Source organism: Canis lupus, chromosome 2 (genome assembly GCF_003254725.2).
Source record: "Canis lupus dingo isolate Sandy chromosome 2, ASM325472v2, whole genome shotgun sequence".
In the NCBI taxonomy this organism is placed as follows: domain Eukaryota; kingdom Metazoa; phylum Chordata; class Mammalia; order Carnivora; family Canidae; genus Canis; species Canis lupus.
This window is the reverse complement of record NC_064244.1, coordinates 71,786,337-71,805,053: the sequence shown is the minus strand read 5'-3', so window position 1 is coordinate 71,805,053 and position 18,717 is coordinate 71,786,337. Positions and strand designations below refer to the sequence as shown.

General features: G+C 50.1%; 3 protein-coding genes across 9 annotated transcripts in view; 2 read left to right on the top strand and 1 right to left on the bottom strand.

The window, feature by feature from the left end:
• The window catches only part of ZDHHC18 (zinc finger DHHC-type palmitoyltransferase 18), a 46,185-nt gene extending 32,034 nt beyond the window's left edge, over nucleotides 1-14,151 (top strand). The window contains exons 10-11 of one of the 7 annotated variants that reach the window (XR_007404397.1): nucleotides 1,480-1,608; nucleotides 13,422-14,151. Coding sequence is in view for 4 of the 7 variants with exons in the window: in XM_049098470.1 (XP_048954427.1) it covers nucleotides 11,345-11,458 (114 nt within the window). In the remaining 3 variants the exon portion in view is untranslated. Of the gene's footprint in view, nucleotides 1-1,479; nucleotides 1,609-9,163; nucleotides 9,362-11,344; nucleotides 12,157-13,421 lie in introns of those variants that run through there. The other 6 variants (XR_007404399.1, XR_007404398.1, XM_049098470.1 and 3 more) reach the window with 6 other exon arrangements.
• Nucleotides 104-1,463, top strand: SFN (stratifin). The gene has a single exon (XM_025447050.3). The coding sequence runs from the start codon at nucleotides 215-217 to the stop codon at nucleotides 959-961; it is 747 nt and encodes a 248-aa protein (XP_025302835.1). The 5' UTR covers nucleotides 104-214; the 3' UTR covers nucleotides 962-1,463.
• GPN2 (GPN-loop GTPase 2) lies at nucleotides 9,544-18,635 on the bottom strand. The gene is made up of 5 exons (XM_025447048.3): nucleotides 18,033-18,635; nucleotides 17,305-17,461; nucleotides 14,733-14,893; nucleotides 13,593-13,723; nucleotides 9,544-10,178 (listed from the first exon to the last, which is right to left on the bottom strand). Exons 1-5 carry the CDS (start codon nucleotides 18,441-18,443, stop codon nucleotides 10,106-10,108), a joined length of 933 nt encoding a protein of 310 aa, XP_025302833.1. The 5' UTR covers nucleotides 18,444-18,635; the 3' UTR covers nucleotides 9,544-10,105.
• Between the last annotated feature and the right edge of the window lie 82 nt (nucleotides 18,636-18,717).

The following is an 18,717-nucleotide window of genomic DNA, read 5'->3' as shown; positions in this document are numbered from 1 at the left end:
CAGCCTTTTACCTTTAAGGAAGAGCCGGAAAGGGTGTGGGGAGAAGACCAGAGGGAGGCAGGTCCCGGGCCCCAGCCCCGCCCTCGGTCCCTCCCCACCCCTCTCTGGGGCCAGACCTTCCAGCCAAAAGGCAGGCAGAGAGCAGGAGAGGCACAGAATCCGGCATCGGTTTCAAGGCAGCCAGTTAGCCCGCCGCCTGTCTGTCACCAGAGCCATGGAGAGAGCCAGTCTGATCCAGAAGGCCAAGTTGGCAGAACAGGCTGAGCGCTACGAGGACATGGCAGCCTTCATGAAGAGCGCCGTGGAAAAGGGTGAGGAGCTGTCCTGCGAAGAGCGAAACCTGCTCTCGGTGGCCTACAAGAACGTGGTGGGGGGCCAGAGGGCTGCCTGGAGGGTCCTGTCCAGTATCGAGCAGAAAGGCAATGAGGAGAGCTCGGAAGAGAAGGGCCCGGAGGTGCGAGAGTACCGGGAGAAGGTGGAGACCGAGCTCCGGGGCGTGTGTGACACGGTGCTGGGCCTGCTGGACAGCCACCTCATCAAGGAGGCCGGGGATGCCGAAAGTCGAGTCTTCTACCTGAAGATGAAGGGCGACTACTACCGCTACCTGGCCGAGGTGGCCACTGGTGACGACAAGAAGCGCATCATTGACTCAGCCCGGTCCGCCTACCAGGAGGCCATGGACATCAGCAAGAAGGAGATGCCACCCACCAACCCCATCCGCCTGGGCCTGGCCCTGAACTTTTCTGTCTTCCACTACGAGATCGCCAACAGCCCCGAGGAGGCCATCTCACTGGCCAAGACCACCTTCGACGAGGCCATGGCTGACCTGCACACCCTCAGCGAGGACTCCTACAAAGACAGCACCCTCATCATGCAGCTGCTGAGAGACAACCTGACGCTGTGGACCGCCGACAACGCCGGGGAAGAGGGGGGCGAGGCTCCCGAGGAACCCCAGAGCTGAGCCGCCCACCGCGCCCTCCCCGCCGCGCCCTGCCCTCTCCAGCACCCCGCCCGCCCGTGGCAGAGAGGACTAGTGTGGGGTGCGAGGCCCGACCCTCCTACCCCAATGCTCTGCCTCCTGCTCACGAGAGCTCCGAGGAGAGGAAGCAGCAGAGCTGAGGCCGGCTAGGGCCGGGGGACTCGCTCTTCCTGCCGCTGTCGGGGCCCGCCCACCCCTGCTCTCCGCACCCCTCCCCGAAACCCCACCGCCAACCGGGCCACTTCCTCCCCCTCCTGCCTCCCTCCTGCCCCCCGTTGCCTCTGAATCTTAGGAATTGAGGAGTGTCCCACCCTTGTGGCTGAGAGCTGGACTGTATGGCAGAGCCTGGAGATGAGTGTGTGTGTGTGAAAGAGCGAGAGCGAGTGAGAGCACGAGTGAGAGCGCGCAAGACCCGGATGAAAGGGAAAGCATGTCTGCTGGGTGTGACCCTGTTTCCTCTCAATAAAGCTCCCCTGTGACACTCCTCCTGTCTCTTCCAGTTATTGGCGAAGCGATGGGACAAGGACTGGCTTATGATTTAGAGACCTTGACTTCTGATTTAGGGCCTTGACCTCTCACGGGGCTGGCTCAGGGACCCACAGGCAAGACTCTGGAGCCAGTGACCCCAGGTGAGAGGCTGGGGGGCAGGAGGTCCAGCTCTCCATCAGGGTGGCCCCCAGCAAGCTGGTCTGGTCCCGGACGGTCGGGGGAGCGCAAAGGCGGCCCTAAGGCTGCTCTAGGGCTGCAGGGCGGGGGGCTGAAGAGTCCAGATCTGAGGGGACAGGAAAGCCTCTCAGGTGTGAGGTCCGAGCGACAAGGACAGGTTGTAGTGAGCCGCAGCGAGCACCCCGGCCTTGAAAGCGAGTTAGAGGCCCATCCAGTGCTCAGATCTGAGAGGAGGGGAGCACAATCTGGGTAGAGGCTTGCGCCGCCATTAAAAGCCCGTAGCTGAGAGGGGATGCCCCCGCCCCCAGCGCTCCGACTCGGGGACGGAAAGAAAGGGTCCGGCGAGGAGGAGCCGCGGGCGGGGTGGGCAGGGCCGCGGGGGGCGGAGGCCCGCCCAGGCCGGGCCAGATCAACGCCTCCGCCCCCTCCCGCGGCCCCGACACGCCGGGACCCGCGGCCACCTGGCCGGCTCCCACCTCCACGGCCCGGGGCGGGGGCGGGGCGGGGGCGGGCCCGAGGCCGATGCCGCCCAATCCCGGGACGGAGCTGCTCGGGGTTCCGCCCCCCGGGCCCGGCGGGCCAATGGGGCAGAGCGCGGCGGAACGCGCGCGGGGCGTCTTCCCGCCACCAGCCCGGCCCCGCCGGCGTCGCGACGCGCAGCCCGCGTGAGGGGCCCCGGCCGCCCGGCCAGCGCCGGGGGCAGCGCTTTCCCGGTTTCACTCAGACAAGTCGCCACCCGCCCGGCCCGAGAGCTCGGGTCCGCGGAGCAGCGGGACGGGGCGGGCTGTGCGCGAAGCGGAGGCCCCGCCCTCTGAGTCACCTGCGGGCCGCGCGGGCGGGTCGGCTGCGCGGCCCCCGAGGCGTCCCCGCGGCGCCGCAGGGTCCAGGCAGCCCTGAGCCCCACGGGTTGGGACTGTCCTCGACGGGCTGTGCGACTTTGGAAAAGCCATTAAGTCTCTCTGGCTCTCAGTTTCCCCCTCTGTATCAAAGGGTTTGGACGAAAGTCTTAACGAAAAGTGTGGTGTCCAAACTGCCCGGGTTTGAATCCCAGCCCTCCTAGACCGAGGCTCTTTGCTTTAGTTTGTGCCCCCGTTTGTAAAATGGGGATCAAGGGACGCCTGGGCGGCTCAGTGGCCGAGCTTCTGCCTTTGGCTCAGGTCCTGATCCAGGGGTCCTGGGGTGGAGTCAAGCATCAGGCTCCCCCCACAGGGAGCCTTCCCCTCCCTCTGCCTGTGGCTCTGCCTAAGCCTCTCTGTGTCTTTCATGAATAAATGAAATCTAAAAAAAAAAAAATTTGCTATGAAATTTGAAAAAAATAAATGCATGTAAAGTAGTCCACAGTGCATCTTTAATATATGTTAGCTATGATTGAACCTTCCAGCATCAGTAGTCTAGGATTTATCTGTCTCTGTGCCAATTCTCAGGCCAAATCTCAGGGATTCCGAGAAGTAGCTTTATTGCCAAAACTGGCCTGCATGCTCACTGCATGATGCGGGGAACTCAGTGCAGCCTCATCAGGTTCCCCAGAATCCAAATTTGGTCACACCCATGAGACTCGAAATTGAAGTATCAGAGCTACTAATTCTACAGGAGAAGCTGGCAGGACCACTCTGCTGCCTTCTGAGTCCCCAGTTCTCTCCTCTCCTTTCCTGGAAGGGTGTTGGGTTTCAAGGTTCCAAAGCAGGCAGAGATTCTAGGCTAGGGCAAGTGACTCTTTCTCAGCTCTGGAAGTGACCCAGTTTCTCTTACCAGACAGGTCTGGTGACTTTCTCTTAATGAGGTAGGTCCTGGGAAAGGAACTTCTTTCTTTTCTCTCAGTCTGACTTTTGTCTATCCTATACCACTCTTGGTTGTCCTGTATGGGGAAAGAAATGAGCTACCCCAGGGTAATGTGTTGGTGTTGACAGATTTCAAAAGCAGATGCTGTGGATTGGAGTATCACCAAATCAGATGGCTAGGTGTGAGCAGGCTTAGGCACCAGCTTCTGGCCATGAAAGTCCCAGATCTTTTCATTTATGACATAATCTCTCTAAAACTTTCTATTACCCAGGGTGGAGTCTCAGTGAGCATCTCTTGCCATCTCTCCCTGACCTAAATTTGACATTTAAAAATTTTCAGTCCTACAGCTAATGGGTACGGAATTTCTTTTGAGGTGAGGCAATGTTCCAGATTCAAATAGTGTTGTTATTGGGGTGCCTAGCTGGCTCAGTCTGAAGAGAATGCAACTCTTGATTCAGAGTTGTGAGTTTGAGCCCCATATAGGGTGTAAAGATTACTTAAATAAATAAAAACTTAAAGTGTTGATGTGCACAACTTTGTGAAAATACTAAAGACCACTGAACTGTACACTTGAGAAGGATTTTTTAAAATTCAATTAGCTAATATACCATATTATTAGTTTCAGGGGTAGAATTTAGTGATTCATCAATTGATTATAACAGCCAGTGCTCATTACATCAAATGCCCTCCTCAATGCCCATCACCCAATGACTCCATCCCCCCAGCCACTTCCCCTCCAGCAACCCTTGGTTTCCTATAGTTAAGAGTTGGCCTCCCTCTCTGTTTTTTTTTTTCCCTCTCTGTTTTTATATTATTTTATTCTTTTCTTCCCTTCCCCTATGTTCATCTGTTTTGTTTCTTAAATTCTACATGGGTGAAATCAGATGGTATTTGTCTTTTGAGAAAGATGAATTTCATGGCATGTGCATTTTATCTCAGCTTAACTTTTTCCACTTGTTTTCCAAATTTCAAAACCCATCTTCAGGTCAGAAGATGATTAGCTACCTCCCCTCTTCTTCTAACACATATACAGAGCTTTGGATATGCTATCCTACCAACTCCTTTCATTTATACAAGAACATTTATTCAGTTATGATTTCATATTTAGTTGATTCTACTTCTGGGTTTACAGCTATGTCCTTGGTTTCTTTTCTTTCTCTTTTCTTTTCTTTTTTCTTTTCTTTCTTCTTCATGAGAGACAGAGAGAGAGAGAGAGAGAGAGGCAAAGACACAGGCAAAGAGAGAAGCAGGCTCCATGCAGGGAGCCCGATGTGGGACTCAATCCCAGGATTCTGGGATCACGACCTGAGCCAAAGGCAGATTGATGCTCAACTGCCAAGCCACCCAGGTGCCTCAAAAACTTAACTTTGGATGCTTGCACCAAGATTGCACATCTGACCAACACGCCCCACTTCTTCCTAGAGAACAGAGTACAGTAATGATAGCAGCTGGCATGACTGCCATGTGCCAGCCACTTTCATACCTTGATCCTCGCAGCAATACATATTATCATCTTTGTTTTGCATATGAAGAGACTGAGGCTCAGAGCAGCTAAATAACCTAATAACCAAGGTTATACAATTAACATGTGTGTCTGGGGAGTGGAACGAATCTAACTCCAAGGCCCATGATTTTTAAACGACAACAGCTGTTTCTAAATTGTGTTTAGAGGGTTCCCTATAAACTGCCACAGGGCAGGAGCCCAGCAGTCTGGGTTTCCCCTGTTCCCACACACTTTGGCTAAAATAGCCACACATATGTCTGTTTTGTATACTGGAGTTTCATGAGTTAAAAATAAGTTTGAAAAGAACCGCATTATGTTATGCTACCCTGCTTGTATCTTGGACTTTCTAAGAATTAAGAAAGGCTTCTTAATCTAATGCCACCCTAGGGCCCAGCAGAAAGGAATTGTCTTCAATGAGAAAAGACTGTGCAGTGGGCCAATTTCCTGGCACATTCACCAAGTTAAACTTTCCTTACCCTGGTTACATCCTTTGTTCTTTTCAATTCTTCACTCTGTTCACAGGGCCTCCCGCACCCCTTCTCCCTGCTGTGAAGGAGAGGGGGAGGAAGGCAGGTTTCTGCAGGGCAGGTGCCGCTCCTCTCAGAACCCCCCCTAGCCCCACCTACCCACTGAGTCAGGAGCCAGGAATGTCTGTGGGGGCAGCAGACAGGTATGTCACCCTGGGGGTGTCAGAGGCTGATTCATCTCTCATCTCCACCCAATCTTCTCCTTACTGCTCTCTGGGAAATTTAACTCATTATCTGTCTAGAGATAAAAGAGGAAATCTTAGACTCTGAAAAGCATGGAGTCTTCAGTCTGTGGCTAGGTATAATATTTAATACATCAGATTATGTCATGCCATGAGTATTTGTTAAAAGAGAAGGAAGACACATCCCCCACTCCCCTTTCTTCCCCCAAATAAAGTTAACCTGAAATATCCTTGTCTCACTGTAGAGGGGCCTGATAGGTAGCTCAGAATACGCTATGTGACCATGGGTAGGACTTAATTTTTGGGAGAGGGGAGCCTAGGTGGCTCGGTTGGTTAAGCATCTGCCTTGGGCTTGGGTCATGATCTTGGGGTGGGGGGTGGTCCCTGCTCAGCAAGGAGTCTGTTTCTCCCTCTCCCTCTGCCCCTCCCTCTGCTCGTGCTCTCTCTATCTCAAGTAAATAAATAAAATCTGAAAGAAAGAAGAAAGAAAAAAGAAAGGAAGAAAGAAAGAAAGAAAGAAGAAAGAAAGAAAGAAAGAAAGAAAGAAAGAAAGAAAGAAAGAAAGAAAGAAAGAAAGAAAGAAAGAAAAGAAAGAAAGAAAGAAAGAAAGAAAGAAAGAAAGAAAGAAAGAAAGAAAGAAAGAAAGAAAGAAAAGAAAGAAAAGAGGGATCCCTGGGTGGCTCAGCGGTTTATCGCCTGCCTTTGGCCCAGGGCGCGATCCTGGGGTCCCAGGATCCAGTCCCACATCAGGCTCCCGGCATGGAGCCTGCTTCTCCCTCTGCCTATGTCTCTGCCTCTCTCTCTCTCTCTCTCTCTCTCTCTGTGTGACTATCATAAATAAATAAAAAAAAAATTAAAAAAAAAATAAAAATAAAGATTTATTTATTTAGTTATGATAGACACAGAGAGAGAGAGAGAGAGAGAGAGAGAGGCAGAGACACAGGCAGAGGGAGAAGCAGGCTCCATGCCGGGAGCCCGACGTGGTACTCGATCCTGGGTCTCCAGGATCGCGCCCCGGGCCAAAGGCAGGCGCCAAACCGCTGAGCCACTCAGGGATCCCCCAGAGGACTTTACCAATACTTTTTCTCACCTCATTTGGGCTCCAAGTCCCCAGCCCATCCCCCCCATAGCTCCTCAGTCTTAGGCCACCTGGACATCTGGGGCTGTCTGAAGTTGGATTCTTGGCTGGAAATGAAGGACACAATGGGTTGGAAATGAGTATGGTTTTCCCCTACCCTCAGCAGGTCTGATGCCATCGAAGTGTGCCCTAATCTGGGACTCTTCCTCCTAAAGGCTAGGTGAGGCCTCAACAGCCAGGGATGAGGGAGAAAAAAAGAAAAGGGAAAAGAGTAGGGGGGCTACTCAGCTTGCAAAAGAATTTCCCTCCAGGATTCTGGGTAGTTGGGCCTCCATATTGCTTTCAAAAACAGGATGGATCTTGGCAGTGCTGGGATGGGTCTGCCATCACTCAGGAGCCCTGGGAAAGGAGAGAGAATCTCTGAGACCTTCCCAAAGACTCTAATGGGATCAGGCTTCCTTTCTCAGCCAACTGTGGATGAGCATTTTGCTAATTCAGAAACAGCTGAGAGCAGACTGGCTGTGCTTCAGCTCTGTGGGTTTTAGGGCGTCACACTCACTCCTAAGCCTCTTTGTCTGGGCTGGAAGCCTTTCCAATTAGCTGTGGCCTCTGATAAGTTCCAAACAGTATCTTCCAATTTTGGGGGGAATCCTCACTTCAGAGCCAGTAAATGCATATATCTTAATGTCAGTGGTTAGCAGAGATGACCCATAAGGTCCCTTCTAAGGCATTCAGAGATAGTTTCCGTTTCCTCCCTCCAGAAGTTGTTCATGATTGCCAAGTGAGGTCTGGAAGTGAGAAGAGTGCTTTCAGACGGTGCCTGGGAAATGCAAAGTGCCACTTTTCTGGAAGGCATTTTGGCAATATGAATCCAGAACCTGGGAAACATCAGCTGTTTCATTTTTGGACTTAATCATAAGTTAAAAATCAGAGACTCAAGACAAAGATTTGAGTATAAAGATGTAATCACAGCCCTATTAACAATAGCAAAAAACTGGTAATGACTCGGATAACCACGGGAGTCTGGACAGGTGAACAATGTCATAGCCTTACCATGGAATATTATCATGTAGACACTAAAAAAGTCTTTATGTTTTTAATTGCATGAAATAGTGTTAACTAAAAAAAAAAAAAAGGTTACAAAGCAAGTATAACATATTCCACTCATACAAATGCTATAGCTATCCTTCTGAATGTACAGAAAAATAAGACCAAAAACCAAAATGTATTTATACATTTGAATAGAAAATTTATTGTAGATTACAAATATTTTTGCTTATTGATATGTTACAGGATTATAGGTGACCTATTTTCATTTCCCAAGTTTTTTACTTTTCTATCAGGAAAGAAAAAAAAATCTCAAGAATGGTTGCCGCATGCCAGTCAAATCAGAGGATGGTCTTTTTCATACTCCACAGGTTTCATGCCAAACAGATCGACCTAGGTGTCTCTTCTTTTCTTCATCGTGCTGTCCCCTCCCCACCATGGCAAGGGAACAGAAAATCATTTTGCCATCAGTAGAAGGTGAACAGAGCTCCATTTACTGGAGTAGAAAACACCCTTATTGTCAAACCAAGGCCTGAAAAATTAAGGTTTGGATGACCTCCATCTTTCCTCACTCCATGACTGCAGAGACTACATGCTGACAGTGCTTGGATTTGAGGTCATCAAGTTCAAATGACACCTTCCTTCCAGCTGGTTTGCTCTGGTGAGAGCCAGGGTGATGGGGTAAACATCAGAAACCCAGACCAAAGCTATTGGTACTATGTTCAAAAACAGCACCCACCCTCACACTCGACCTGATGAGGGATTTGTCCAGCGACCTGGGCGTCAGGATTCTTGGGCTCAGGCCCCACCAGTGACTCACAGCCATCCCTAGGCTGTGTCTCCTGGCCTCAGTTTCCCTGGCTTGCTCTGTTGATACTCCCCACCTACTGTAGGGTACTAATAGGGGTGTGGTGCTTTGAACTTCTCAGATGAAAGAGGCTGGGGAAGCAGCACCTGGTTATTATCCCCTATAGGGCCAGGCGTGGGAGTGGAGGTTGGCTGCTTTCATACTTATCCAGTTGGAGGAGCCTCCTCATAGCCCCCCTACTTTTGCCTTCTGCTCTGACTCCCCCAATTGGGAAGCAAAGCTCAGTCATCCCCCTCTCAATGCCACTTGTGAACAGATTTTCCTAAGTGGAATTCTTCCAACTGCCCAAACCACCTGTGACCTATCTTGCCTTTGTGATTCAGTAATACTCTATAGGTGTTTAAATTCTTTCTCCTGATTGGCTATAGATCCTGTGGGAGAAGGGATGTGACTTTTCACCATTAAGAACTCAAAATTAAGAAGTCAGCAAAGCGAACAATGAGAATAATTATTGGTTGACCAAAGTTCAAACTCATCTGTTTCCTCACTGTAAAATGGGGCTTCATAATATCCTGATTTGTCTAAATCTCCAGGAGTTGCTGTGAGAGCCACATGAGAACCATGTGTGTGGAAGCACTTTGTAAAATGCCAAGCCCTTCCCGTGTGTTAACAGGACCAACTGTCTGCAAATAAGACTTCTGGCACAACTGCCATCTGTCCCCTGCTGCCTCCAGGCTGTGACTGCAAGCAAGCAAGCAAGCAAGCAAGCAAGCAATAAATAAATAAATAAAATTAAAAAGGCCTGGGATGCCACCTATTGGTTGAAAACGTGAATTGCATCCAACCACTTGCAAGAAGAGCAAAAGTAACCACCACTCTTCCAACTTCAAGCCCTTAGTGTTTGCCACATTCCTCAGGATGTCACGTTATGTACTTAATATTTTTCTTTAAATAACTCACTTCTTATAAACAATTTCAAAGTAAACTTTTAATCACTCGTATAAATGGAAAACTGGTTAACACTTCCCAAAAAGGAACAAAACCATAAAATAAATACCATGAAAATAAGATCTGCTAGGAAGTGTTGCCTGTGAAAGCTCCAGCTTGAGTCTAGACTAAAACCGAAAATTAACAAAGTCGCGCACCTGGAGACTGGGTGTCAGTCCTCTAGCACAATCCTGTGCTTTGGGGGGAAACACTGCCCTGTATAAACAAACAGAATTCTTCTGAGAAAAGTAACATTCTTTTGTTCTGCCTCAACTCTCTGGGCCTAGATGGTTGAAGAAAGTTTAGAAGTCACAAAAAGTAGAAAATAAACTCTTGTATTTGTAGCATATTCCTTCATAGCCCAAGTGGGGCCAATGCTGAATTCCTGGCCACACATCCAGAGCTCTTGACCACGGAGGGGGTGGTGGGTGCTCTAGTTGGGAAGGCTGCTCTTGGATCTGCAGTTGGCTGGGCTGTCCTGTCAGTGGGAACTGCCATTGTCTCCAATGCTGGGTTAAGCCTCTCATTCTCTAGAGCCCAGCTTGCTGCTACAGCTGCATGGCTTCCTGCTCCACGGACTGGTCTGGGGGTGCCAGGTACTTCTCCTGGATGCCCAAGGTACTGAGGGAGAGCGTGTCAAGGTTGGTAACAGAGGGAAGGATGGGAACTAATCTGGGCAGGATCTGACCTCTACTGATGCTGGCTCTCCAGCCATGTCTGGCAGATTGCTCTCATTCCTCTCCCTTTCTCACCATTATAGCTCCACACAACAGGAATTAATTGGGTCTGAGAAGCCCCTCAAAACATCCAGGCCCAAATGCTCCTATATTTGTCTTTTCCTCATATTGCTGAGAATCAAAGGACCAGAGAGCACTAACCCTGTGGCTGTGTTAGGGCACATGCTCCAGAGCCAGACCACTGGGGGTTTATTCAATTTACTTATTTTTAAAAAGATTTTATTAATTTATTTGACAAAGAGAGAGAGAGAGAGAGAGAGAGACTGTGAGCACCTATGCACAAGCAGGGGGAGCAGCAGAGAGGGAGGGAGAAGCAGGCTCCTTGTTGAACAGGAAGCCTGATGTGGGACTTGATCCCAAGACCCTGGAATCATGATCTAAGCAGAAGGCAGACACCCAGCTTACTGAGCTACCCAGGTGCCCCCACTTTGGGGTTTAAATCCTGATTTTACACTTCCTTTCTTCTCATCTGTAAAATGGAGCTGTTGTGAGGATCAAATGAGACAACAAATATAAAATGCCTAGTATGGCACCTGGCATACAGCAGGTGCTCAGTAAGTGTTTGACTTCTCTTCTGCCATGGGAAGGAATTCAGGGGAACTCAAAGATAGCAATGAATTTCCTCTTGGGCTATTGGGTGTCGTCCTCCTCTCTGTGGGACAGCAGGAAAGTGAAGCAGGAAGGATACAAATCAGATTCACAGAGGAAAAGACTGTGATACTCCTGAGGGAGCCCTGTGAGGCTGGCTGCCTGAGGTCGGGGTGTGCGTCTGAGAAGGAGATGGCAGTTGACCATGGTAGGTTGGCCACCATGGCTTTTTCTACTAGATGACTCCAGTCTCAGAAACTAAAGTTCTACAACCAGGGAGACTGGGATTTGAACCGTTCTTCCAACACATCCAGGGAGAAGCCTTGCACCTGTCACTCTCAGAGCCCCAACTGCCTCATCTATAAAAAGGGATTGAATGAGGTTTAAATGTGATCCTGCAAGCAGAGTATGTAGCCCACCAAATGATGTCAGCTTACAGACCTTCTTCTCCATCTCTTACAGATCTCTCCACCCAAATTCATCTCACCTCTACTCAAACTGACTTTGAACCTGTGCCCCTTCCCCTTCACTTTTCCTCAGGAGGTAATGCCTTGTTCCTGTGCTAGTCGACCCTGAGGATCACTCAGGATGAGTGGAAACCACCTTGCTTGACATGTAATTATCTCAAACTTGCCTCGTCTCCAACCTGAGCCCACATTCCTGAGCAGGGCACACGAAACCTTGCATTCTATCTCACCATCTGTCTGGCTCTGCCACTGCTCCCACTCAGAGCCCTGTCCTGCCCACAAGTCATGCTATTCTACTTGCAAACCCCCAGACATACCTCAACTTTAAACCGCCACGTCTTTGTATATACTGTTCTCTCTGCCTTGAATTCTCTTACCCTTTTAATCAGCCTGGTTAATCCTTACTTTAAGATAATGCAACTTGGGCACCTGGGTGGCTCAGTTGATTAAGTGTCTGCCTTGGGCTCAGGTCACAATCCTAGGGTCTTGGGATCAAGCCCTACACCAGACTCCTTGCTCAGCACGGAGTCTGCTTCTCCCTCCCCCTCTACCCTTCCTGCTGCTCATGTTCTCTCTCTCTCTCTGAAATAAATAAATAAAACAGGGATACCTGGGTAGCTCAGTGGTTTAGCATCTGCCTTTGGCTCAGGGCGTGATCCTGGGGTCCCGGGATCAAGCCCCACATCAGGCTCCCTGCAATGGAGCCTGCTTCTCCCTCTGCCTGTGTCTCTGCCTCTTTCTCTCTCTCTGTGTCCCTCATGAATGAATGAATGAATGAATAAATAAATAAATAAAATCTTAAAAAAAAAAAAGGTAATGCAACTCAAGTGCCACCACCTCCATGAAGCTTTCCTTACCCACCCACTCATTGGCAGAGCTGACTTTCCCCTTCTTTATGCCAATCCTTAATTATCTTATACACAGACTAAAGTTGAACCTTAAGAAGATTAGGGGAGGGGACAGAATGTAAAACCAGCACATAAGTGTATGGTTAAAAATACCCTTGAAAATTCCTTCAATCATCTATTAAAAAGTATACAGTTTCATATGGAGAATCTTGCATAATAACACGTACGAATGCATAAAGTAATGCACAGTGTGTGAAAAATCAGAGTGCTGCTGGAACGGCCCCTTCCCTTTTGCGCTGAGCACATGCAGTCGAATGTGCTGCCAATAACCGCAGGTGTGAGGTAACAACTCGACCCCTTCAGGGAGCACTGGGCACTCTGCTGCCACCATTTCTAACCTGTTTCCCTGGGAGCTCTGTTTCCTCCATATCCAGGACTCTGGAGCCCCCCTTGCCTCCAGTGTGCTGAAGGCAAATATCTGAAACTATCCTATGGGCCTGGATTTCCCTGTCTTGCCTCACATGTGGCCTACACAGGACCTTAGCTCCACCCCAACGGTCACTAATCCAGCTCCGGTCTGAAGGTCCAGCTGCCTCCCAGACAGCTCTGGCTGTCCCATAGTCCCCTCAAATACAGCACATTTGCTAGGGCCCATACCTTCCACTCATATGACAAACCTGCCCTCTCCTCTTCCTTTTCTTGCCACACCATACTGCTGTATAGCCAGAAACCTGGCAGTCTAACTTCTGCCCTACTTCCGTTTATCCTATAACCATCTGGTTGCGAACTCCGGTAATCCATATCCTTTCATCCAGTTCACACCCTTCTTCCTATTCTTACTGTTTCATCTCTTCTCATCTGCAGACTGTAAACACTCTCCTGCCCCCACTTGCATCCCTTAAATGCAATTTCTGCACTTGAAGGGACTTTTTAAAAAATGTACACCTGATCGTGTCACACTCCACACAACCTTATTATGCTGCCTCACCCTACCCACCCACGAGCTGAAGTCCACACTCATCAGCAGGGCACACGAGGCCCCCACTGCAAGTCCACTACTGCCCCTGCACCCATACATCCCTCTTACCCTTTCACAGTCAGGACACCAAGCAAACCAACCCCCTTGCATCTCTCCCAAATGACCAAGGCCCTTTCGTTTCTCAGCATCTGTATTTGCTGCTCCTTCTGTACCTGAGGACTAAGTCTATCCTCCTCTGTCCTCAGGTACAATCAATGCTGAATCCTTCTAAGGGACCAGCCTCTGCACCTGAGAGACAGTCACCAGGGAGACCAACTAGTCAACATGGAGTCAGTCACCTACAAGGGTAGATGTGGCCATCCCTGAGCCCCATGTCTCCCCTTGGCTATAGCCAAGAGGCTGGACAGCAAGGATACGAGGAGAAATGGAAGTCAGCACCCATGGCGGCAGACATCATGGCCTCCAGGCTTCGCTGTTCTTGGATCCCGAAGCAGTAGCCGTTGGCTTTATCCACAGCCTGCAGGACCCGCTGGATACTCTCCTTGTCCTGGGCAGGGAGGAGACAGACAGCTTTGAGTGAAACAGAGGTGTGTGGAACTGATGTACCAAATCACCTGTAGTCTCCAAACACCCCCCTCAACCTTGCTCATGAAGCCTCTGCACACGCAGCTTCTGTGTCTGGAATGGTTCTACACATCCTTAGAGGCCTGACTACATCCTGTCTTTCCTGTCCACCAACCCACTCAAATCAGAACAGATAAGCTCCTCTATGCACACCCACAGTCTCCTGGATCTATCCTATTACAGCTCTGATCCTACCATCTTACTACTGACAAATTATTAACTCATCTAGCTCCCCTATTTGACTTTGTACTCCATGAGGCCAGGGACTTATTTGTCGAGGTAATCCTCAGTGCCTAGCACAGTACTTAGTCTACTTAATGGTAGACTCCCAATAAATATGTATATAACCTATTTGCTATTCCAGAATAGTGATAAGAACAGTCCATACACCACATGATGGGAAGGAAAGATCAAAATAATGCATGTACAAGTCCTTAGCACAATGCCTAGTGCAGAAAGTGCTCAAGAAGTGATAGTTGTTGTGATTAATATTGTAGGGTTCACTTTCTCATTTTAGAGGAAAAAACTGTGGCATTAGGGAAGAGACAAGTTTGCTCAAGTCCACACACATTGGTTGGGAACTACTTTGCAAAGTCAAATAGGCAGTTGCCCATCCTGAAGGAGGCTGACAGACCTGTCTTTGGCCTTGAGGATAACTTTCTGAAATCATCCATTTTTGCACTGATGTGGGAACATGCATAGAGAACCCAGCAAAACAGATAGGGCTGAAGTTTGGCTCACTCTCTTTACTGGAACCCTCCCCATGAGAGCCACTGGTCCTAAAACCAAGGGGGACTGAATGATAGTTGGACCCAGGACAAAGACCCACTGTTTGACCCCTCAAAGTCTCCTGTATCCTTGGCTTGGTGAGATCCCAGGCACTGTCAGAGCATAGGCTAGGCATGGGGAAGAGGCCTCTTAGTCCCAAGTACCTGAATGTTGAGAGGGATGAAGGAGACCAGACTATAGTCTTCAATGAGCTGCACCAGTTTCTCATTGAGCTGTCGGTAGTGGCGGAAGAAAGGGTCAGAAGCCAGGTGGTCGAGAAGGTAGGAGAGGTCCAGGACCTCTGTGTAGTAGTCTAGGTTGAAGGCTAAGGAGAGAAATTGGTGTTCAGGAGCAGCTGACATCAGGCTAAAAGATCCAAGGACAGGGATCATATTCCCTTTCTTCCTTCCTTTTGTCTTCATTTACTCATTCATTCATTCATTCATTCAGCAAGTATTTGTTGACACAGTGAAATGTACTTACTCAAAAGAAAATACTTGGTTTTACCCATTGGCTCTGCCATTTCCTAGCTAGATGGGCCTGCTGTGCGGATTAAATGCTCTAAGTCCCAGTGTCTAGTACACACAAGCACTTGTTGAATGGTAATAAATAACAAGATGGAATGTGTCCCAAGAACAGTGCTTGGTCCCTACCACACAGAGCTCACAGGCAGGTAGTTGTACCCCAGGACCTGTAAGGCCCCTAATAGGGTGCCTCTTGTGTAAATCACTTTCCCTTTTTGGGCCTGTTCCTTCTGAATGTAAAATAAGGATACCAGACCAGAGGACTCAGAGTTCTATGAATGCAAACTTCCTCTAAGAGAAAGAAAGCAGGCCTTTCAGTCATTGCCCATTTCTGCCAGAAAACTCGAGTCTTGGGCTACTCAACTGATCTGTCCCAAAGTGAGTGAAGGCAATCAGGCTGCTGGATTGATGCACTCCCTACACCCAATGTAAGGCTCAAACTCACAACCCCAAGATCAAGAGTGACATACTCCTCCAACTGAGCCAGCCAGGCACCCCTCTGCCTCATATATGTGTGTGTGTGTGTGTGTGTGTGTGTGTGTATATATATATATTCCTTTTTTTTTTTTTTTTTTGCCTCCTGTATTTTAATCAGAAATGGTCACCCCTCTGCCTGCAAGGAATAATGTCCTGGGCATTCCAAAAAACTTTTTGGATTGCCTGACTGGTACATTCTTCTCCAGGAATGAAGCAGTTGGAGCCAGGTGCACCTGGGCTTAGATTTCATGTCAGCTAACATGCTAGCTGTGGGACTGACCTTGGGTTATTCATGTAATGTCTCTGGGCCTCAACGGCCTCATGCGGTTTGCACATCAGTCTTTTATAAGGATGACTGGCTGAAGTCAGAGCTAAAAAGGTCAAGGACCACCATGCAGCCATCTGAGCTGGAGTCTGTGAAGGTGGGTGGGGATAGGGGCTTGAGAAGACTGCAAATCTGGGCAAAGATAAAATGGGGTTTATTGCAGCCCGGGTGGCTCAGCGGTTTAGCGCCGCCTTCAGCCCAGGGCCCAATCTTGGAGACCCAGGATTTGAGTCCCACATTGGGCTCTCTGCATGGAGCCTGCTTCTCCCTCTGCTGTGTCTCTGTCTCTCTCTCTCTCTCTCTGTCTCTCATGAATAAATAAATAAAATATTTTTAAAAGGGGGGGGGGAGGGCTTCTGGGCTTACCAAGAGATGGGCCAGGACTCCGGGCTGAGGCAGGCCCTCCAGGGTGCTGACATCCCTCCAGGTCCAGACAGGCAGCCAGTAGGCTTCCCTGGACAATGGCTTGACATCGTGATTCTAACAACTCTTTTTCCTGTTCACTGCCAGTCATTTCAGGTTTTCTTCCCCAGGCTTCTTTGTGGCTGGAGATGCTATCTAGGGAACTGATGCCCTGGCTAGGCACACTAATTTTGCTGGGAAAAAAGTGCTGGCCATGAGGCCCTTAAGCAACTCCCCTGCCTCCTGCTTCTCCCTCAATCTTTCCCACCCTGACAAAGGGACCTCTATCTGTCCACTGGCTCAAACAGAAACCTGAGAGTCATCCTTAATTCCTTGGTCTCCATGTTCAATCCACTAGCAAACCCTATTTTTTGAGTTTTGGATGGAACTACTTCTTTTTGGGTTGCTGTAAAAACCTCAAGGATCTCTGTTTGCATTCTTGCGCGTTTCAATTCACTCCCCACAAAATAGCCACAATGACATCTTAATTAATGCTATCTCCTTGCTTAATATTCATCAGTGGCTTTACCTGGTGCTTCCGCAGTACAGGTTCTGGCCCCTGCCCACCCCTCTGACTTCGTTTCCTACCACCCTTCCCCTGACTACTACCTCAGCTGCTCTTGGCTTCCCCTGCCCCCCCTACCTTTTCCTTTTTCTTCTTAAACACAGAAAGCTCTTTCCCTAAGGAACTTTCTTCCTACTGGTCGCTTTGTCTTGAACAGTTCTGCCTTGGCAGTCTCAGCTCAGGTAGCACTGCTCAATCCCCTCAATCCCAACCACTCACTTTGTTTTAATTCCTTTGCAGTACATACCACCAACTATATAGCTCTCTTGTCCCCAAAGCCCAGAACAGTATCTGGCACAGAGTGGCACAAAATAAACAGGCAGGGATTAGGACCTGCCTGTGGCTATGATCACCAAGCCGTGCGTGGTCCCTGGAGGCAGCTCCCTTCAGCTGAGATCTGTTTCACTCCTGACTCCTTGCCTGCCCAGAAGAGGAGCTCTCACCCAGCTTCCCATAGTGCTCGATGAGGTCCATCTTGGAGAGGACGTTGACATGGGGTAGTTCCACATGCAGCATGGTGGCCAGAGAGGTACACAGTACGGAAATGAACTTGGCCGGGTCTGTGCAGTAATGAGAATCCACCAGGTGGACAGCAGTCAGCTGGAAGGGGAGAGAAGAGATAGGGTGAGTGGGCCTGGGGAGGCAGGAAACATCAGAGCCTAAGTCTTTCCCAAGAGACTGGGACTCCTGAGGACAGAGTGCAAGTCTTCCCCATTAGTTTCCTCCTGTTTCTGCTTCATTCTGGTAGTGACTCTCATTTCCTTCTGCCAGGTGATATAGAGCATTTTTCCTTACAAGATGCCTTGCACGGTGCCTCCCAGTGGGCAACTGGCTCAACTCTGATTGCATATGACTCTATGTCATTTACTTTTGCCCAGCAAGTCACAACAATCACCATACCACTTTCTACATAACCTCTTCCATATTTTCAATGATCCCAAATTGGGTACTAGCACATCCATTCTGCAGATGAGGAAACTGAGGTTCAGAGAGAGAAACTGAGTTACCCAGGACCACACAGCGAGTCAGTGGCAGAGCCTAAAATCGAACTCACACCAAACTCCAAAGCGACTCGGCCCCTACCTCGCTGTGTGACATGGGGGCGTGGCATCTGTCCTTCCTGTCTCAGTTCCTCCATCTGCAAAAGGAGCCTGCTGGACCCAAGACGCACCCTGAGGTCCCACTGTGCCATCTGGGAGAAGATGTTGCGCAGGGCGCCGTGGTGCGTACAGAGCTCCACCTGGCCCGGGCAGTCGAACAGGAAGTAGTGGCCGCGGAGGGGATCTAGCTTGGCGCGCAGCCAGTCCAGGTTGGCCTCCAGGTACTCCATGCAGTAGAGCAGGCCGCCGTTGGGCCCCAGCCGCAGCGCGTCCATCACGTCGCCCAGGCCCACCAGCTCTCCCACGTCCACGGCGCACTCGTACGGCAGCCCCTCGTTGGCAGGGTCCAGGTTCACCACCGCCACGCGCCTGCCCAGTGCGCGCAGGAACTCACTCATGCCCAGGCAGTACGTGGTCTTGCCCGAGCCGGGGGGGCCAATGACCGCCTGCCCAAAGGCCGTGGTCGGGGCGGCTCCCGCCATGGGCGGCACGCGGGCCCCTGCGCAGCGGGTAAGTTCGGCAAAGACACGAGCCGAGGGCGACAGGACCCCCGTCGTGCACCTCGTCGGAGGCCGGCGGCGATGCCCGAGTGTCCCCAGAAAAAGCGCAGGTAACCTGGCGGTGCAAAGGAGCCGAATGGCCCGGTACTCACCGGATCAGAACCCGACTTCCGGACGACGTCGGAAACGGCGACGGCCCGAGAGGAAGTCCCGCCCCCACGGTGATGGCGCAACTTGGCGTCGAGGGGCGTGGCCA